The sequence below is a fragment of the Pezoporus occidentalis genome, unplaced genomic scaffold (genome assembly GCF_034315485.1).
Source record: "Pezoporus occidentalis ecotype Australia unplaced genomic scaffold, CSIRO_AGI_Poc_V1 ctg37, whole genome shotgun sequence".
In the NCBI taxonomy this organism is placed as follows: domain Eukaryota; kingdom Metazoa; phylum Chordata; class Aves; order Psittaciformes; family Psittacidae; genus Pezoporus; species Pezoporus occidentalis.
In genome coordinates, this window is record NW_026915691.1 from 9,242,553 (window position 1) to 9,262,202 (window position 19,650).

At 41.1% G+C, this 19,650-nt stretch overlaps 1 protein-coding gene across 4 annotated transcripts in view; it reads right to left on the bottom strand.

Moving 5' to 3' along the window:
• Positions 1–19,650, bottom strand: part of LOC134170298 (transmembrane protein 132B-like) — a 233,874-nt gene that overhangs the window by 51,398 nt on the left and 162,826 nt on the right. For all 4 annotated transcript variants that reach the window (XM_062631617.1, XM_062631620.1, XM_062631619.1 and 1 more), the window contains one exon: positions 18,195–18,381. In XM_062631617.1, the coding sequence (XP_062487601.1) occupies positions 18,195–18,381 (187 nt within the window). The remainder of the gene's footprint in view (positions 1–18,194; positions 18,382–19,650) is intronic.

The following is a 19,650-nucleotide window of genomic DNA, read 5'->3' on the forward strand; positions in this document are numbered from 1 at the left end:
TCAGCTCCTTATCGGAGATCAAAGGCCAAAATGATTTTGCTGTTTTGGTTTAGACCACCTGAAACTGCAGCTTGCAAGTTACTCAAGGGGGAAGCTCCTAGGTGACTTGGAAACACCAGCCAACAGAGAATGGCCTTATTCACTTATTTCACGCAACTTCATGCGAAAGTCCAGCCTTTTTGTGTCTCACAGACCAATCTTGCTACTGATTCTCCTCTGAAATTTATGCTTTAAAACCCACCACAATTAGGCTGCTGAGCATCTGTACTGACAACCTCTCCAAGACCCAGTGTCACTTAGAAGCAGATTTTCTTCTCACGCAAGCTATTCTGATACTCATTTCACTGATGACTAAAACTTTATATTCAGTATTTTGTTCACATACTCTAAAGGAATGGTACAAACATCATAATAAATGGAGAAAAATACACAATGATTAATTGAGTAGATTAACCTTCAGAACACTTGGACAGCTGTTTCAACATACCATCTTTGAGGCCAATATGCTAAACCAGCTGTTCTTATACGTAAGGTAAAATTGGACGCTGTGTTTTGCAGTGTGAATACTCCAGGTCTATATTATAACTTAGTGACTTTAGTGTACACCTGGAGCATTGCCAATTTTCTTTAGTAATTTACATACATTTTTTTCCCCACATTATTAAGAACTTCACCAATGTCAACTCATTTGTTCAACAATATGCTCAGAACCAAAGTCAAGTGGCTTTCTGTCACCTTTACATGGCATTCACACACTCACACTGCACGTGGCCGGCTGTAGTAAGATGCTTGCAGAACAGATGAATGAATGTGATTATTTTTGTATGTAGTTTTACAATAGCACAAGTGTTCTTTAAATGGAAAGTATGTTCTGGTTCATGGCGCTTTCTCCTCTTGTTTCCAAGGCAACTCAATACACAGACACATGCAAACACACACGTGCATGCTATTAATGTCCTTTTCTGTTGTGAGAGATTTTTCATTTATCAATGAAACTTTTGGCAGCTTCTGTAGTAGTGAAAGCCTAAGAGAAACATCTCACAGAGTGACCCACGGGAGGAAAACATTCAAGAAGTGTTTCTCTTCCATTGTACACTCAAACTACATGTTTTGGAAACTTTTGGCATCAGGATCTCCTGTCTCTTCTAGCCAGATAGATGAGGAATCCTGAGCCCATCTCACAACGTCCTTGGGCTTTCCTTCTACAACGCAATGCTTTCAGTCAAGCTCTTCCAAAGAGAAGAAAATAACCTGGGAGACTGGTTTGTACACGCGTGTCTCTGTATTTCATAGAATCACAGCATCAACTAGGTTGAAAAATACATTTAAGATCATCAAGTCCAACTATTACCCCAGCACTGCAAAGACCACAACTAAACCATGTCACTAAGCACCTCATCTACGTGTTTTTTGAATGCTTCCAGGGATGGTGATTCCAACACTTCCCTGGGCAGTCTGTTCCAACGCCTGACCACCCTTTCAGTGGATAAATCTTTCCTAATATCCAGTCTAAACCTCCCCTGGCACAGCTTGAGGCCATTTCCTCTTGTCCTATTATCTGTTACTTGGGAGAAGAGACCAACTCCCACCTTGCTACAAATGTCATTTCACATAGTTATAGAGAGTGATTAAGTCCCTCCCAGGAGCCTTCTCTTCTCCAAACTAAAGAAGCACAAAAATGGTGGCCCTTAGATCTTAAGGAGAGGTATCACAGCCTCAGTAAGCTTTGCAAAAGCCAATCTCCAGAAGCTGCACTGCTGACACTTGGCACTGGAACACGGCAGCATCTGTTCTGTGTTTCTAAATGAAACGCATTTCAGAACAAGTAAGGCCTAGGCACAAAAATGATTTGTCATGCTCAGCACTCCGTGCTAAATCACATTTATATCCTCTGATTCTCAATTGTAATCCTCTTTGGAATTCACTTAATTGTCGGGCTCTTAAGAGCTGGGGGTCAGGTACAGACAGTGAGTTAGGAGTGAGAACAGCAAAGGCAAAGTACTAGTCTGACCAATTGTGCTGTTTATCTGAGAAGTGAGATGTGACAAAGAAGGGAGGCAGCTGGAAATTGCAAGAGATGTTTTGAAAGAAAGGGCTTTGAATCATTGTTATTGTTTCCATCTATCTGATTCTTTTTCCTTTGCATAACAAAAAGGCCTGCTGATTGCCGTTATTGCCTGGTGTTTTGCACTTGTCATTCCCACACTGCTTTGTGGGTTTTCAGAGTACATCAGACTTTGTACCAGAGCTGGCTCTTGCCTATTTAAATATCCTGTTAATAACAGCAGAATGGTGGCATACACAAATCTGGTCTATCCCTAAGGGTCAAGTGTCATTTCCAAAATAAAAACTACTTCCGAAGTACCTCAGGTGCGCTTGCAATACTACCCAGTTAAATGGCAACGCAAACTCAGGGCAAGGGAAAGTCAGGCAAAAGGTCTCACTCAGATTTCACTTACACCACGTACGGATTTGAAGTAACACAAATGTGATTTACCCCCAAGCTTACCAGTGGGACACTGCTTATGCTGAATTCAGATCAGTTTAGGGGCTGATGCAGAAACAACTGTCTGCGATTTATTTTATAGAGAATATAGTAGAATTCCATTAACATCAGCAGAATACCTATGCATTTCACAGCGGCAACAGCAGGGAGCCTGGACCTTCTCCATACATGAATACATGATGTTCCTCCTCCTTTGCGGAAGTATTTGGAGCTGTAGTTTACATTGATCTACTCTACCCAAAAAACATGGAAAAAGAATTCATCTTCCTCGGTAGAGGTGAAGTTGCAGTATATCAGCTCTTGTTTATAAGTAGATTTTAAAAAATGTACTAAATCTTCAGTAGATGCTATGGGAAATCCCTGACTTCAGTGGGAGCTCCACTCTCTTGTACTAAGAAACTACTTTATGAATACAATTCCCTTAATTCATGCACTCCCCTAACTTTTCAAGATTGCCACCATTAACTTGCACACCATGTAGCCTTAATGATTTTGGTTACATTTTCTATTACATGCTTCTATTTATAAAGGGTTTATAAGGGAGACTAATGGATATTTAATAGGCATTCTGAGTGTGCAACAGACACAAGCAGCATGTTAGAAAAGGTTACAGGCACACCAACAGAAGACTTACAAATACCTGTAAGCTCTGACTTGCAAGTAACCCAGTGGGCCAATGGGATTCTGTAATAATGTTAATAGCAGGTTATCCAATTAATAAGTTTTATTAATAACTAAGTCTTTGTAAACTATTTTAAATGGAATCCTGCCATACACAGAAGCAATTCTGTGACTTACTGCTGTTGACAAGGATAAAGGAGAAATCTGTAGGTTTGTTTTTTAAATGCCACTCTCCACCTGTAAGCATGAACTAATACTGTAACATTTCCAATGCAAACACCATTACAGTGTTAGTCTGGGATTTGGGCATTTTATCACACATCCTTAGGGTTAAATTCTGCTCTAAACCACATAAATTTAAGTCTCTCAGAAGCCACTAGAGCTGCTTGCTGTGCATATCTGCGTGTGTAGGAGGGCACAACTTAGTCTTTTTATTTACAGAACCATTAATTAAATTACTGCAATTAAATATCAAATCAAATTGCATTAAGATAACATTAAGCACACAGGAAGTTAGAATCAGAGCTCTTATTAGGGTTAATGGGAGCTACACATGGTTAGCTTTTAATGCACCTCTAAGTCAGACCCCAAAGAATGCAGGTTAAATTGACACACACAAAGCCAAAACTTCACGCAAATATTCTTTTACAATGTCCTAGGTTTTGCATCATTTCCAATCATTTGCATGGGTTTCCTGCTATTTTTCTCTTAAAGCATGTTACCCTAAATGAAATGGAGAAGCTTTATAAGTGACAGTTTCTATTCAATTCGGAGGAGCTGAGCACTACAAAATTACAAACTTGCAATTACTGCATGAGGCAACACCCTTCAAGAACAAATCTACTCCAGATGATGATTTTCTGCTTTATTTTCACTCCAACTCTTCTTTGATTCCCTGTCACAGTAATAGTGATTTCTGCAAAAAGTCAAAGGAATATAAAACTTGCCATCCTCATGTCTCATCCCCAAAGCTGATGATCGGTAGCACAGATCTGTGTCACTGCTGAGTGCTGACAGAGCTGGAGGACAACAGCCATGGCCAGGTTATCAACTTGTGAGATGTCCTGAGGTCCACTCTCAAGGACCAGCTCCACCACACAAACCCCAGCACCCACATCCCCCAGCAGCCAGTAACTAGGCAAGAGGTGAGATCCCTCCCTGCAGAGGACTTGCATCACCTAGGACATTGAGGAAATCCTTGAAAGTCTTGCTTATTTTGCCATAGCAATAAAGGGGAAGAACTAAGGTTTCTGTTGCTTGTGCCATCAGGAGTGTGTTACAGCACACCAGTAAACTGAGACAGGTAGATGTGAGCCCTCCTTAAGGAGCTGTACAAAGTAGTTAGGGGAAAATCACCACTGAAATTGGAAACATTGTTATTGCATCTGACTCCTTGTAGATTCGTGCTCTATTCTGAATTTAATGGGGTTTTAGAAAATTTTACAGCAGAATTAATAAATAAAATGTTTGCTTACCCACTGATTAAATTAGCACAGAATTCGGTGTGCCTGTATTTTCAACTGGAGAAAAACATTCAGAAGATCCAATATTTATGCAATGTTTTATGGAAGTTCAATAGCAAAATCCAATATAATTTCCCAATTAAAATCACCTGCTAGTTGACTTACTATTATCTCAAGGCGCTGCATACAGAACCTATTCACACAACAGCGTTACGTGAACATGCATAGGTTAAAAATTAGTAATTACTGTCTAGACAATTCACTGTTAGCTATAACTGAGTGAACAGAATGAATAATTTATGTAATGAATTTTGCACTCCTTTTCCTCTATTTGAACTGACCATGGAAAACTTGAAAATGTGCTCATTTATCGGAATTACTTTCTGTGAATTAATTCTTAACCTGAATATTTTCCCACCAAACAAAACTAATTTAACTTGTGCTTGACTCACGATACCCCGGGCAGCTGAGGTTCTGCTCATCCCAGTGCCCCCGTGGCCCATCCTTACACTCGGACACACACAACTCACTGGAAGTACACTGAAAATACCCTTTAGTATCTTTAAGAGCCATGATTTGCAGAGAGGTGTTTAAAAGAGCTGAACAGCAAGGTCCATTCAAAAATCCCATGAAGTGATTATCTGTAACTCCTTGGGTCTTGATAACTTCCAGAAATCCAGCCATGAGATGCTCTTGAAAACTCTCATCTCAAATTCCATGGAAACAACTTACAACACTTCACAGTCATAGGGCTATCCCACTTCATAAAGCCATAGGAGTTACACTTTAAACATTTATTGCGGGTGCCTAGAAACTAGATAATATTATATGGTAAATATTTCTGATTTCTATTGGTGGAGTTAGATTTCAGCTGGCAATACAGGGGCAAAAAGCTCCATTACATCCCCCTGTTCTAACACAGAATTTAATAGCGTATTTTTCTCTTTGAAATTTGCTCTTCATTAGGTGAGCTACAAAATGGAGGCTGAAACAATGAGTGTTTTTAACTCTGCAGCAGATCAAACGCATTTTGACATCCATCCTCTAATGGACAAATGACACACTAATCAGACAGAGATCAAATACTCTGGCACTTAAATCTCTAGCAACATCAAGCCTGTTAACCCATGCTTGGCACACCAGAATGCTGCAACTGTCCAAAGAGCTCTGCAATTTCTGCCTATCAAACCTCAGTATTTGTGTCTCCTGTTTTGCAGAGGCAAGCCAATGCTATGGGAATTAGCTTGCTCCTGACCACAGGGAAACAACACGAAGAAAAAGGACACAGGCAGGAATGGGGATGAATGAAGTGTGATTTTTGAATGACATTCTCTGCCTCTTTCCTCCTACTCTTTATTACAACACTACTGGGAGATTGGACAAGCAGCAACAGCAAATACTGGCTGTGCTCAGTGTCTAAGTCAGGGCAAGGCTCTTCTTCTGCAGGAATTGAGCAGGTTTGGGCTCTCTCCCAAGCTCCAGTACAGGAGTCATGCCACGGCACTGAGGTTTTGGGCAGTGCTGTTCCCAGTAGTGGTGGAAAGCAAGCTGGAATGACAAGAAGTCATTGCCATTTCAATGCATTTACCAACCTAAAATTAGAAGGGCACAAAGATTATGCAAAATTCAATCAGCTTCTCACTGTTCTTCATCACAAATTTCAGCGTGATGCCAACATTTTATCCCTTGAAACTTGGTGGATCTATTCCCTCCCCCGGCCACATCCGGGAATGCATTACTGCCCTCCAAATAAACCTGGAATTTGCAAAATGCCTGCTCCTCTCTGCCCTCATCAGTGCTGATGCCCTCATTCCTGCCATCCCTATGAGGGAGTGCTGCCTTCTGCCTCGGACTGGTCTTGTAAGAGCTCACAGACAAGTGCCAACGCAGTTTTGTCTTCCAGCTCCACGGGAGGCAGAGCTGTGAAACTGCTCATTCAAGAGCTTCTGAATTGGCCAACTCAGAATACTACAAGGCTGTCCCAAAGCACCACATTAGAGTATCTTGATTATCTTAATAAAGATGTAGCTTAACACTTTCAGTAAAGCTGAGGCACCTTTGGATGAAATTTCTTTATGCACAGTAGGCTACATTACAACTTTTAAAGCTCTCTGATTGCTGCTCTGCTCCACCTTTATGATGCTATTTAAATGAACTAAAAAATAGAAATTACATATAAAATAATTCCTAGGCCTAATTGATATTGAGGCCATGTATATCAGAAGTAACTACATTAAGGTCAATGCCAGCTTTGAACACGAGTTGCGTTAAATACAAATAACCATTTACAAAGAAAAGCTTTCAGTGCAACATGTACTTAGGAAATATAATACAGCATCTGTTTGGCAAGAACACGGTCTGTTTGTATAAGCTAAAAACTATATGCATCACTCATACATGTATACACAACACAGAATGAACTCATGCAGAAGGGATTCAGCTTGCTGTACAACTTAGAAATACAAGCTGACAATTAAATAGTCCTAGTAAGACTTTCTCTCCAGCTAACAGAACAGCTCAAAAACAAACAGCATTTTGTTCACGTGTGCCCATTATATTCATGTGTGCTGATTTAATTAACAGTAATTTCAGTATCTCTGCGATTTCTTCCCTGTTTAACAAACGATGCCCTTTGATGAGGGCTTTAGTTCAAATCAGCAGCCAATCAGCTGTAGACTAAGCCTGGAATGCTCAGTTAATCGGCAATGAAACCAAAATGAGCACACTGGAAAAAATTACACATCAGCCAAATTACTGGGTAATTGTTAAGGAACAAGAAGAGTCTCATTTTAAGTACACAAAGTAAAAGCTTTGTAGCTCCCTCCAGCACAGTGAGTCTCCCTGGTCTGAGCCCTGTTAATGGACTGTACCGCTCACAGAATCACTTCAGGTTGGCTCAGCTCATCCCTCTTGCAATCCCTCTGCCCAGAGGTCTGCTGTGCCCTTATTCCTGGCCCGCAGGAGGTCCTACCACTCCTGCTGGTCTGTCAAGGGATCCCTCCATCAGCTTGCACCAAAATCCCCATGGCAAATTTTCAGAGGGATAGAAAAGCAAACCTAAAGGAACAGAGGTAACCAAACAGCCCTCTGGAGGCAGCCCAGCTGTACCAGCTCAGCAGCAGAGCACCTCTTAGCACTTCCTCAGCACATCTATTATTGGAACCACCTACTTCTAACAAGAATTTAGTGGTTGGAGAGGGTTTTCTAAGAATAGTAACTCTCCACATGGATCAAAGAGAACCCAGATCACTCTGACTGCAGGAATACCTGGATGTCCTCCTACTAAGGAGGCAGAGCCCTCAGATACATGGGCAGCAATGTTAACTCTCCCAAGTACAGCTTTTTTTATCAACATCTGACCACAGATGCCTGAATTCAGGCATCATTAGTCTGATCTTCAGAAAGAAGTGCCACCAAAGCATTACACTTTAAACAAGGCGGCAGAGCAGGAAGAACATGGAAGTGGCAATGCACATAACCTCTGTGTCAATGAGATTAATCACAGGAGCAAGGACAGCATCGACCAGGAGCCAAGGAGGCTGGGGCAACGCAGCTTGCCAGGCCGCATGGCACAGGGAACAGATGGGCAGCACTCAAGAGCAAGAGTGGGGAGAGATGTCCCCTTTATCTCTTCCCAGCAGTTGCTTGCCTGGATGATCATAAATTAGTTCCAACAATGTATTTTACAGCTATGACAATGAAGAAAAGCAATGCCAGACTTAGGACGTTCATGTGTATGTTATCTAAAGACAGATGCTGGTGTGCGATCTGAGCAGACATTCCCATGGCACAGGCAATCCTGCCCCATTCCTGGTAGTGGAGAGATGGAATTTTTCTGAAGACATACATGAGATAGAAAAGCCAGCTTGCTTATGCTGGAACAGCCTTCATTTCATGGGGTAATCATTAGCATTCATCCAAACAGCAACCAACTAGCAATATGTGGTTAAATCACTGCAGTTTGGTAAGCTGTGATTTCCAAGAGGAGGATTAGTGGGAAACGCTGCCTTTAGGACTTGATCCTGAGTAGCTTGCAACAGGATCTCTGAAGCACTTGGCATCAGCACTCCCTGGATATTCATTAATGTTTTGGACTCTGGTTGTACCAACTATCAGCAAGTGTATCTAATTTCATGAAAGAAAATTACTGGTTCATAGTGGTGCTTTTACTCAAGCAGGCATAAAACATGAGTATGAAATCCCTCATAATCTCTAGCTATTGTCATTAAATGTTTATCATCCAACACAGTTGAATACAATTCTTATCTGTGATGGATGTGGCACACAATAGCTGTTTTCTTGAGTGCATCATAAATATTAATGGTATTCACAGAGCTTCTTAAAATTTGTCATGTTACACTGCTTTCACGGAAACACTCAAAATGCCATTATGTTTGTCCCACCAATAGCACATTTTCTTCTGGTTTCTCTCTTTTTTACTCTCAAAATTAAATGGCAGAGTATGTTTAATTCAGCAGAGGGAAAATAGGGATAATGGTTCACACTGAGCAAATCCAAAATCTAGTTCAGATGCCCAGATTGAGACTGAAAGAGAAAAACTGGGGTATCCTTTGGAAAATGGAGTCCAGTTAAAATAGAAACACTTCCTGAAATTAAGGAGATTTGGCTGGAATTCCGTTTGCAGAAGAACACTGAGAAAGAAGGTTGAAATTATCAAATGGTCTTATTCTGCCATATCCAGAATGGGGCAGTTTCGCTTATGGAAAAAGAAAGGCTTTTTTCAAAATTGACCATTTGCATATTATTTAATCAAGTTTAATCAAAAGCCTCAGTTCTACAAGGAAAAATGTCTTCTCTCTTGAACAGCTTTGATCAATCCAAAATAGCTTTTCTGAATGTCTCTTCACAGGCATGTTGGCATCTCCTGGCTTTACTCAAGTCAGACCAAGCCCATAAGGGCACTTCCCATGTCACACCCTCCCCACACACTCCTCTCTTCCAGTGTATTTCAGTCAACATCTTCACATGGATCAAATTTAGTAAAGTCTTCAGTGGCTTGTATTTCGGGTGATAGTTTCAAGGAATCCTTTAAAATCTCATCTTTCCCCATAAAATTCATCCTGTGGTTATCAGAACAGCTTTAGAAACCAAACCCATTTAACTCCCGATGACAATTAATCTGAAGATGGCAATAATTGCAAGAAGATAGTATCTGTGCTACAGAGACATAAACCACTCGCTATGGGCATAGGAAATAGAGTAGTACAAAAGAAAAATTTCCCTTTTCTTATTCTGTGCTCTCTCCACAGCAGTTAATTTGCTTTGAGTTTAAAATCAGTCCTTCCAGTGTAGGGTTTTAGGGAAGCTCAAGGCTTCAATCCTGCTCCCGGTAATTATTGTTAAAATTCACACTGAAATTCATGATCTGAGAGTCACAGATTCCAGTTTTATTGAAAAAAAAATCCTGATAATCCCTAATATTTCTGGGATGAAAAACTACTCGACATTGAGTTTACTTGAAATAGTTTTGCCACGAAATGGTGAATTTTGTGAATGACAAAATCATTTTCTGTGCAGTTCACTCTGCACACAGAGTAAAGATGTGCTGTATAATTTCCAGGGAGCTGGAAGGCCAAAGGTTAAGATGATTTCAAGTAAAAAATATGCATTAAGAGCAATGGATAAACACATATGGGACATTTTGCATTTGAATACATCCTAGCCAACCTCTAAAAAGTATGTAAATCATCTGGGCTTGGTAGAAATGACTGATTTTACTCTGGTATTTTTGACACTCCAGGATTAAGTGTTCTGGGGTCTATAGGTGACCCCAGAGAGCGCAAAGGACAGAGGCTGTTAAAGCTTGACATTTTCATATTTCAGATGAAGGTGAAGGCAAGCTTCTTCCTAAGTCTGGGTCAACTTCCATGTTGGCATGAATGTGATCCTTTAATTGCTGTCTGAATAGAAGCTCTTATGACATTAGGAAATTCTTTAAGGTTTGGGGGGTTTATCATTAAACACTCCCTTTTTGATAGCTAGATGCAGCAGTGTTCTGTGTAGGAAAACGGACACTCAAACTCACATTACTTCAGACATCTTTTAACCTGTACTGAATTGCAATGAATGCACAGAAGAAACCTTTTCCCCAAAGAAGGGCACAAGAACTGTCACGACTGAAAGCTGCAGCCAAGTCTGAATAATGGAAGAGGACATCATTTCAGCTGACTCACAGGCCAAAGCTACAAAACAACAGAAGTAATACCAGGAAACATAGAATCACGAGAACGTTTAGGGTTGGAAAGGGCCTTAAGATTATCTAGTTCCAACCCCCTGCCATGTGCAAGGATGCCTCACCCGAGACCATGTCACCCAAGGCTCTGTCCAACCTGGCCTTAAACATGATCTGTAAGCTTTAGAATAGCTGCTTACTTGACTAGAGGGTCTCACAGGCTTCACTCAGCATGGAGGACCGCTGCAGACCACGGCTGGATGCGGCTGGATGTGACAGCGATGGGCTCTCCATGAATGAAGGTGGCCATGCCACCTCTTCTACAAATGGGGAGTTGGTGGCATTCATCCCAAGCTGCATTTCCCCTCCTACTCCTCACGGGAGACCCGACAGCCAAAGCTAGCAGTACATTAAAACCAAAACCAACAACTACAGAACCCAAACAACAATCCTCCAAGCGCTCACCCCATGCTCCTGCTTTCTCTAAAACAAATAAGCAAAGTGTTGCACTCAGCAACCCCCTTTCAGCCTGGCTTACAGAAATGGGCATCTTTAAGGATGACTTTTCCAGGTGTTCTTGTCAGTACGTTTGTTAGCAGCAACTGGTGATGCTATTATTCAGCCTCCCATTTAAAAGAAACCTCACTGGAGTATATACAGCCATCTGTGCTTCTAAGTCATTCACAACATTAGTAAACTATTAGTCAAGCAATAGCTTACATTTTTGGGGAGGAGACAAGATTTCTGAAGACACAGATGAAATACTTGTAGGATATACAGAAATATTTCAGGCTGAGGGGCTGAGAACAGTGGTGAAATACTGGTTGTTGCATTTGAAAAACACTTTAGAATAATGACAGTCTGGGAATCACAATTCTATTACTATACAAGAAAGGATCTGTAACACATGTATCTAAAACACCAGTGCTGCCAGTCACAGACCAAGCCATCATTTTCCCAGATAAGAAGAGAATGCTAGATATTCATCTATTATTAAACCTATTGTTCCTCAAGCCCTCAGCCTTAGCTGAAGCCTCCTTATAATAAGCAGTTAAAAGACATTTTTTCAATGTCTTGTTCTTTACTTTGACTAAGTTCCTGGTTGCCTAGAAACTCTCTAAAAGACCTGGATTTTTCCTGTTTTTTCATTTTCCCCCAACTGTTAGTTAGGTAAGAGATTAATCCAACCACATTTACTTGTGACAGAAACCTGGATGACAGGCTCAAAGCTGTGGCAGTGTTTGTTTCCTGCACCCCAGGAGTGTCAGACTCTACTGACTCCCTTGCTATTTGCCGTAACTATGGAAATTGCAGGTTGTATCTATTTAAACCAAGAGCTATAACCGTGGGAATTGTGTCACCAGTGGCTAGAACAGATTAGTCTGTGCTATCAGTTTCTGTAATTAGCAGGACACACAATTCCACTTTGCAACATTATTATATCGTGAGATTATTACATTGAGACATACCATGGCACCCAGCTCAGATCCAACTTCACAATGTTCTGGCAGACCTGCTGGATGCCTAAAACACCCCTTCTGATGCATTAAACATCAACCAGATTCACAACTCGCATCCTACTTCACTGCCATAAAACTTCCTTGAAAATAATCACCTGCAGTGGTTATAGTCAGTAACAGCAGTATCAGAAGGCAGAGTCTGTTCCTGATACTCAGTAACAGTGGAGCCAAAAAGAACTTCAGATGTGGTTGTGTTCCACTTCCTCACCTTCATCTGTTACTCTACTCAACATGATGAGAATAGATCACCTTTCTACTTTTTGGACATTAGTTCCACAGGTTGATCTGTAGACCAGATGTTGAAAGAATCAATTATCAGAGACATTTATTGTCAAAAAGAAAACAGGCCTCACAGAAAGAAGCAGCTGACATTTTCATCTGACACCCAGCGCCACATGGAACATTAAACTGAACAGGCAGGCCTGGATCCTCAAAGGTATTTAGGGACGTCGTTATCTTGCAAGAGGACAATGCAGTAACACTCAATCTAGAAGCCTGCAATGCCAAATCAGCCACCCCAGTGCGGTGATCAGTCTCATTCATTTTCTATAGATAAAGTCTCTCAATAGTTTTTTTATTCTTAAAAGTTTATGATAAAACCTGAGATAAAACTATATATTCCTTCCAGTCTCCTCCACATAAACCTCCAGGAGCCAAATATTCCAGTTTCTAAATAGGATTCAAATTAAGGGAGCAAACCTCCCATCCATGCATTTTTGCCTGAATTAAATCAGCTTAAACAGTTATGCACAGCTTTAGGTGATAAAACAGCATTTACGTTCTTAAAAGCCACTCATCTGTGCTGTCATTAGTTCTTGATGGTATAAATCCTACCTCTTTTCTAACCAAAACAGGTTTTAGAGATAATAAGCACAGCATTGTAGGATTTTTTTTAAGTGTTTTAAAAAGTACCTTTAGGAATACAAAAAGTGACTTACAGATCATGCAGAAACAGGTAAAACTAAGTAAGAGGAACTTAATTTCCATTTAATTTTCCATTCTCATCAAGCTCAGTTTATTCAGGTCTGATTAATTAATTCCTGTAAAGTGTTCTGAAAATATAAAACACTTCATAAATACTAGATAATAATAGAGTACTTAAGGAAAAAATAATTTGTTAATTTGCATGGAGTTTTAGGAATTAGCATTTATTTCTTTTCCCTACCTAAGCAGGCCCATCCAATCCCTTTCAGCAATCAGAAAATGCTGTGGCAGTTACAGGATGATGCATCTTCACATATTTTATGTGCCACAGTTAAGAGAAAACGAATTCAGAATGACCTGCAAAGTTGTACTTACAGAGGAATATACACACAGACGGTTTTCTTTCCCTTTCAAGTCCACCCTCCCTCTTACCAGGAACCCAGGTGCACATCTTCTGGGGTTAAACAGCAGTCTACTACGTTTTGAGCTCTGTGTTTTCTCAGCCTGTTGTCCAAAGAACCTAAAACTTCACTGACCACTCCTAAAGCAGTCCGGAATAAAGTAACTAGGACAGAAGCATGTATCATCCATCCTTGTATCTGGGTATCGTATGCTGCCTTGTCTTAATACATGTATTTTTATACCTCTACAGCTCTACAAGAGGACAACTATTCATATATCCAATTTTCATGCTCAGAAATGGTGAATTTCATGACCTAGCCTTATCTAAAGAAACAAAAGCTTCCAGGAACTACACACTGACTATTGGTATAAGCACTCCGGAGATCAGTTAGCATCTAAAGCAAAGGGTAGGTAGAATAGGTATGTGAGGCCCAGAATCCCGTCTGATCATCCCAGCATACGTCACATTGAACACTAGATAAAATAAACAATCTGTTTCTAAAGTGGTGTAAAATGCGCACAGCAATACCATCTGGGATCAGATCCTACGTGATGCTGGAAACGGTGCCAGTGAGACATCAGCACTTTGCGCTCTGGGTTGATTCTGAACTGGTGCTCTACTCACCTGAGCAGAAATCAGGCCACATTTGGACTGAACAAAAACTGGTTAGGGGTTTTTTGGAGGGTGGACACAGGCTGAAAGATACAGCCTACCCCCTTGTGTCCTTTCATGTCTTGGAACATTCCCCAAGTAAAACCAAATATGTTTTCCACACAACTTTGGCGGTACACACACAGAAAGAGTCACTTCCACACTCTTCAGCAGCTGAAAATGATGGAAATGACAGCATAGCTTAAAGAGAACATTCCCCACTATGTTCCTCTATAATAAGTGCTATAGGACTGAAGGCTCTCAGCAGGCGTATGATTTAAAGGCACAGCCGTAAGAACAAGTCCACAAAAGTCAACCCTTACAGCAGCAGCGGGGTTATCAAGCTGTCATCCAAAGCACCTCCTGAGGGGTGCAGCCTGCACACAACTGTGATCACCCCTCTCGGTATTTTCTCTTTGTCATGTCAGCTAGGGTTGGCCTGTGTTCCCATGCCACCATCTCTGTGCACAGAGTCTGCACTGCTCACGCAGGAGGAGAGAGAAGACTTCAGAAACCAAATCCTAAATTACTGGACTGTGCTGTTCCCATCTGGACGTAGTTCCCTTGGAAATCCCAACTGGCCCTGTGCAGTTGTTGAAACTGGATGTTTTAATTACAAGGAGCTCAAGGATTTGGGGAGCACTGTCAGATGATGCAGAAAGCAGGCTCTCCTTCAACATGGCATCTTGTTTTAATTTCTCTCATTAGTGCAAATGCTTAACTCTTTTGTATTCTAAATGCACTGAATTTGGCCATAAATGGCACTGATTTATTATATAGAAGATCATTCAAATTAAAAGCGATAGTTTGGGAGGAAATTCCAAGATTGAATTTTAGTCCCCTTCCAAAAAATATGCAACCCTCCCCAAGTATTTTTACAGTAACCATACTGAAAGAAGAACAGTTGGATTTGCTACACTGACGATTTCTACTTTCCCCACAAGCTGATGAGTTTCCAGTCACTTCCTAATGCCCCTATCAAGGCTTAAGTATCTCTGCTCCTCTTTGGTCACAGCATACAAGCACTGCAGTTTATCACGATGTTCCTTCACTGAGTTATGTCACATAACCTCACCTCAGGAGTGGGCTGAGAGCAGGCACAGAGCACAGCTGATGCATGCTACCCTGGTCTAGACTCTCCCTGGCCCTCCTTCCTTCTGTGCATCCCTAAACAGTGTTTATTAATGCACTGCTCATTTGATACCAGAGGGCTAGCCAGAAATAATCCGCAATACAAATTCATCACAGCAAGACTGTCTGCTAATATGGAACTCTTTTTTGCTACATAACGTGCACAAATCAACAGTATCTTCCACTCAGAAAAATCCAAACCCCCCCCAAAAAAAAAAAAAAAAAAAAGCCTTTCAAGCTTGCTGCCAAATGTACCCGTTAAGAACATGAGATTTGATGTTAAGGGCTTCATAAACTCACTAAAGCAAAAAACCAGCTCTTTTCATCAGGCTATTATTAAAAGGTTACCATGAATCCTGTATCTTTATCGGCACAAAAAGGCAAACTAGATACAAGAAAAAAATATCCCCACCACTATCTCCAAAGTCACCACAACGCAGTGACAGAATAAATTATGTGGGGGCTCGTTCCATTTTCTCCTGTTTAAGAAAGCAGCACAGAAAACAAAGTTAAACTCATGACCAGCTGTACCAGCCAACAGCAATATTCCAAGCCATATGGAGGAGGATGTCGTTTTATTAGCAGAACTAAAGTGGCCTACAGAAAGAGAACCACACATTAAAGTCCACTTTTGTTGTGCAGGATTTCACAGCTAACTTCTCCTCCACTAAGTTCTTACTGGATCTGACTCAGTCTTCTTACTGGAAAGAAATTTTCCCTCTCCATGACACCAAGCTGCACTTCTCCGTGCAAATGCTGGTGTCATTGCCACTAAAACATCACAAGGTTCTGACAACCCATCAAAACCTTCACTCTTGCAAATCAAGGACTAAATGTTTTGCTCAAACCTTAAACTCTCCAAGGAACTCTTATGTTTTCATCTATAAATATTCAATGTTTACAATGAAAGAGTCAGTACAGTGAAAAGGAACAGCAAGTAATTTATGTTCTATGCAACACAAAGTCATGGAAACACACTAGCTTCTGACCCTTCTGGGGGACCAGGGCCCAGGAGCTGACAAAACTCTCCTTTAGATACCACCAGCACTCAGAGGGAGACTGCCTTACCAAGGAGCCAGGCAGATCTTGGAAGAGGAATGAACATTAAAATGCATTTAGTCCAGTTAGGAATTCCGGCCCTTGGGAACATGTTTCCAGGAATGCAGTGCCAGAACCTGCACCAGTTAGTGACTGTTAAATGGAGCAGCACAGCAAAATAGCAAACATACAGGAAGGAAAAACTGTTGTTCCTGGCACTGCTGTCATCAATCTTCCTATCAGCCTTGGGCTGAGCCAGCCAAGGACACTCACAAGGAAAGAAAAGCTCATGAGAGCCCCATCTGAGGATTAAGGTCATGAATTTCCAAAAAAAAAAAATCTTTTTCCTTTACTCAGTGGTTAGTTTAAAATGACAAAGTATTGGAGATAAGATTAGCTCCACTTTCAATTCAGGTTCAGCCCCAGATTTTGTCCAAGGACATCTAGAGACAGCTGAAGTGGCCAACATCTGTCATAACTGCAAAGAGATGAAATGAAGCCCTGGCAGAGACAGCAGCAAAGCTCTGATCCAACATCCATAACGGGCTTTGGGGTTGGATTTTCTTTTTTATCTGTGGTGCTCTGCACAGCACAAACTCTAGGCTGTCCATTTGAAACCAGCAATGCTATGTGCAAGTCTGTTCATGCACCATATTCTGTCTTTATTACATCTGATTCACCATTCCTACTTGATAATTTCATCCACACAACTAGAGCTTTGTTCTCCAAAAGAAAGGGCTAGAGGAGAATCCTCTATTGACTATCACCAGGGCTGCCAGTAAGTGTAACTTCTACAAGCATTTTTCCTTGCTTCTGTCCTAGTAAGAGAAGCTAGGAGCCACGCAGAGGAAATCACCAGTATTTCTTGGTTATATGGAGGAACAGAAAGAAAACCAGCACAGACTGACTCAGAAAGGAAGGGCAAATGTTTGTGAGAAAGTGAGATATTACCAGAGTGTCCTTGAAAGAACTGGTATAACATCCAGGTTCTTTGGCTGTCTCTATGGTTTTACAGCAGAATATCACCACTGAAATAACTGGTCACGTGTAAGCTTAAAGCACTAGTACTGAGAAGTCCATCAGACCCAAATGCAGGCCAAAGGTCCCTCCCAAAAGAGGTGCATTTGATTTTTAGAAGGAGATATTTGCATTTTTTAAATAAACCATCAGCTTCAAGCCTTCCGCACACGTTCACCTTAAACCCTGCCTGGAAAACATTGCCAACACCTCCATCTTCACAAAGCATTTTGTCCTTTCTCTGTAACTCCAAACGGACCTTCTGTCAAACTGACACTTTGCAGCTCACTAGGCTGTGTGGCTCTTTGGGGAAAAGCAAAGCAGGAAACAGTCCAGTTGTTTGGTTTAGCAATGAAGTTTCCCACACATGCATGCCAATTTATTTCACTGAAAATGTCCCAACTAATTACAACATTTACCCTTAAAGCACATGCGTGACAGTCACATTAATACACCAGAAGACAATGGCTCCAGAGGAGCTATTACCCTGTACCAGGCCAATAATCCACAAACAGTAAAGGATTTTCACAAAAGATTCAAATGGTTTCCGAGGAGCCGTTACAGCATATCAGGTAAATAAAATATTATTGAAATGTATTTTTTGCATTTAAATCACTTGCAGCAGGTGCATAGGAAGTAGCATATAATAAAATGGCTCACATCCCCTTGAATACTAACGAGAATCAACGGAAACATTTAGCAAGAAGCAGCAGCAGCAGGTTCTTACCATGGCAAGAGGAACGATCCCCACAAACATCGTCCGGCTCACAAAGATCTCGGAGACCACCAGTTCGCTCAAGGAATCATCTCGAGGGTATTCCACCTGCCAGGTGATTTGCTGGGCCCCTGCCAGGCTGCTGGTGTTGTCAATCTCAAAGTCCATCTCCAGGATCTCGAAGGAGGACATGTTTGCTCTGGAGAAAAGAAACAACAGGATTTCCCAGAACATCAGCAGGATGTCACAATGTCACAACATGTATTTCGATTTCTCCTCTATTCACCAGAAGATTTGCCAGTAACTTCAACGTGCACACTTGAAGACACTGACAGAAACCTAAATAAAACTATATACTGGGCATAAAGTAGCATAAACAGCTACTTTATAGATAAAGTGACACTGTATCTTTTAGTTTCCTGAAATGGAGGCATTTTTCCCATAAAACTGTGATATTCATTCACCATAATCACAATGAACGTACAGAATAAGCCCCAAAACCTGGGAACTGCATTGCACAGATGCTGCTAAATTATTTAATATAGCATTATTATAATTTTGTTGCTGCAAATTCTGATGCTCTGAAACAATAGAATACTCAGCCATTCCTCATGCTGTATCAGAAATGAGCTCTAGGCAAGGGGTGGGGGGAAGTCTCAGACTGAAATTTGTCTTTATCTCAGTGGAAAAACACGGATTTGCAGAAATTATACATGACAAAAAATGGGGTGTAGATTATCCTTGTTTTCAGTTCATGAAAACATTCTTCTCATTAGTGCTTCAGCCTTGTAATTACATGGTGATCATTATATATTTCTCATCTGGAAATAAAAGTTTAAAGGTAAAGAAATGGATGAAAATGCACAGCATTCAGAACTGTGTTTAAATTATTTCTGCTTCTTTTGTTAACAACAACATTCAGCACTCTCTTCTGGTCAAACACTATGTAAATATTAATAATTAATCCTCAGGTTAGAAAGACAGATCTTATCTTCATGTTACAAAGAAGAAAACAGACACCAAGATTTAACCAACAGCACTTGCCGTATCCACAGCAGGGCCCTATTTAGGAAACAGACTGCTCATCCAGCGCTTTACTTCCACAAAAATTAAGGTAGTTTACAAAGCAGCATGCCAGTTCCTGCCCCAATTTCCCAGACAGACACCTGCAGCGTGGCACGCTGGTGCAGCTTACAGAGCATGGATGCTCTTTCCAGGGACGGAAAGGCAGTGAACCTGACTGCAGACGCAGTCGCTTAAGAGACAATCAGTGTTGCCAATGTTACTGAAGTTTTGGGGTATGTGCTCATAAAATAGGTTAAAATCTGAATTTGCAGCATTTTAGGCCGCTCTGTATTGACTTGAATGTGCTCTTACTGTGAGCATGAGATGGCTTGTTCCCGATACAGGGCAGTGTCTCATGCGCGAAGGCACCCCTCAGGTATTACTTCACCCTCCATCCCGTCCC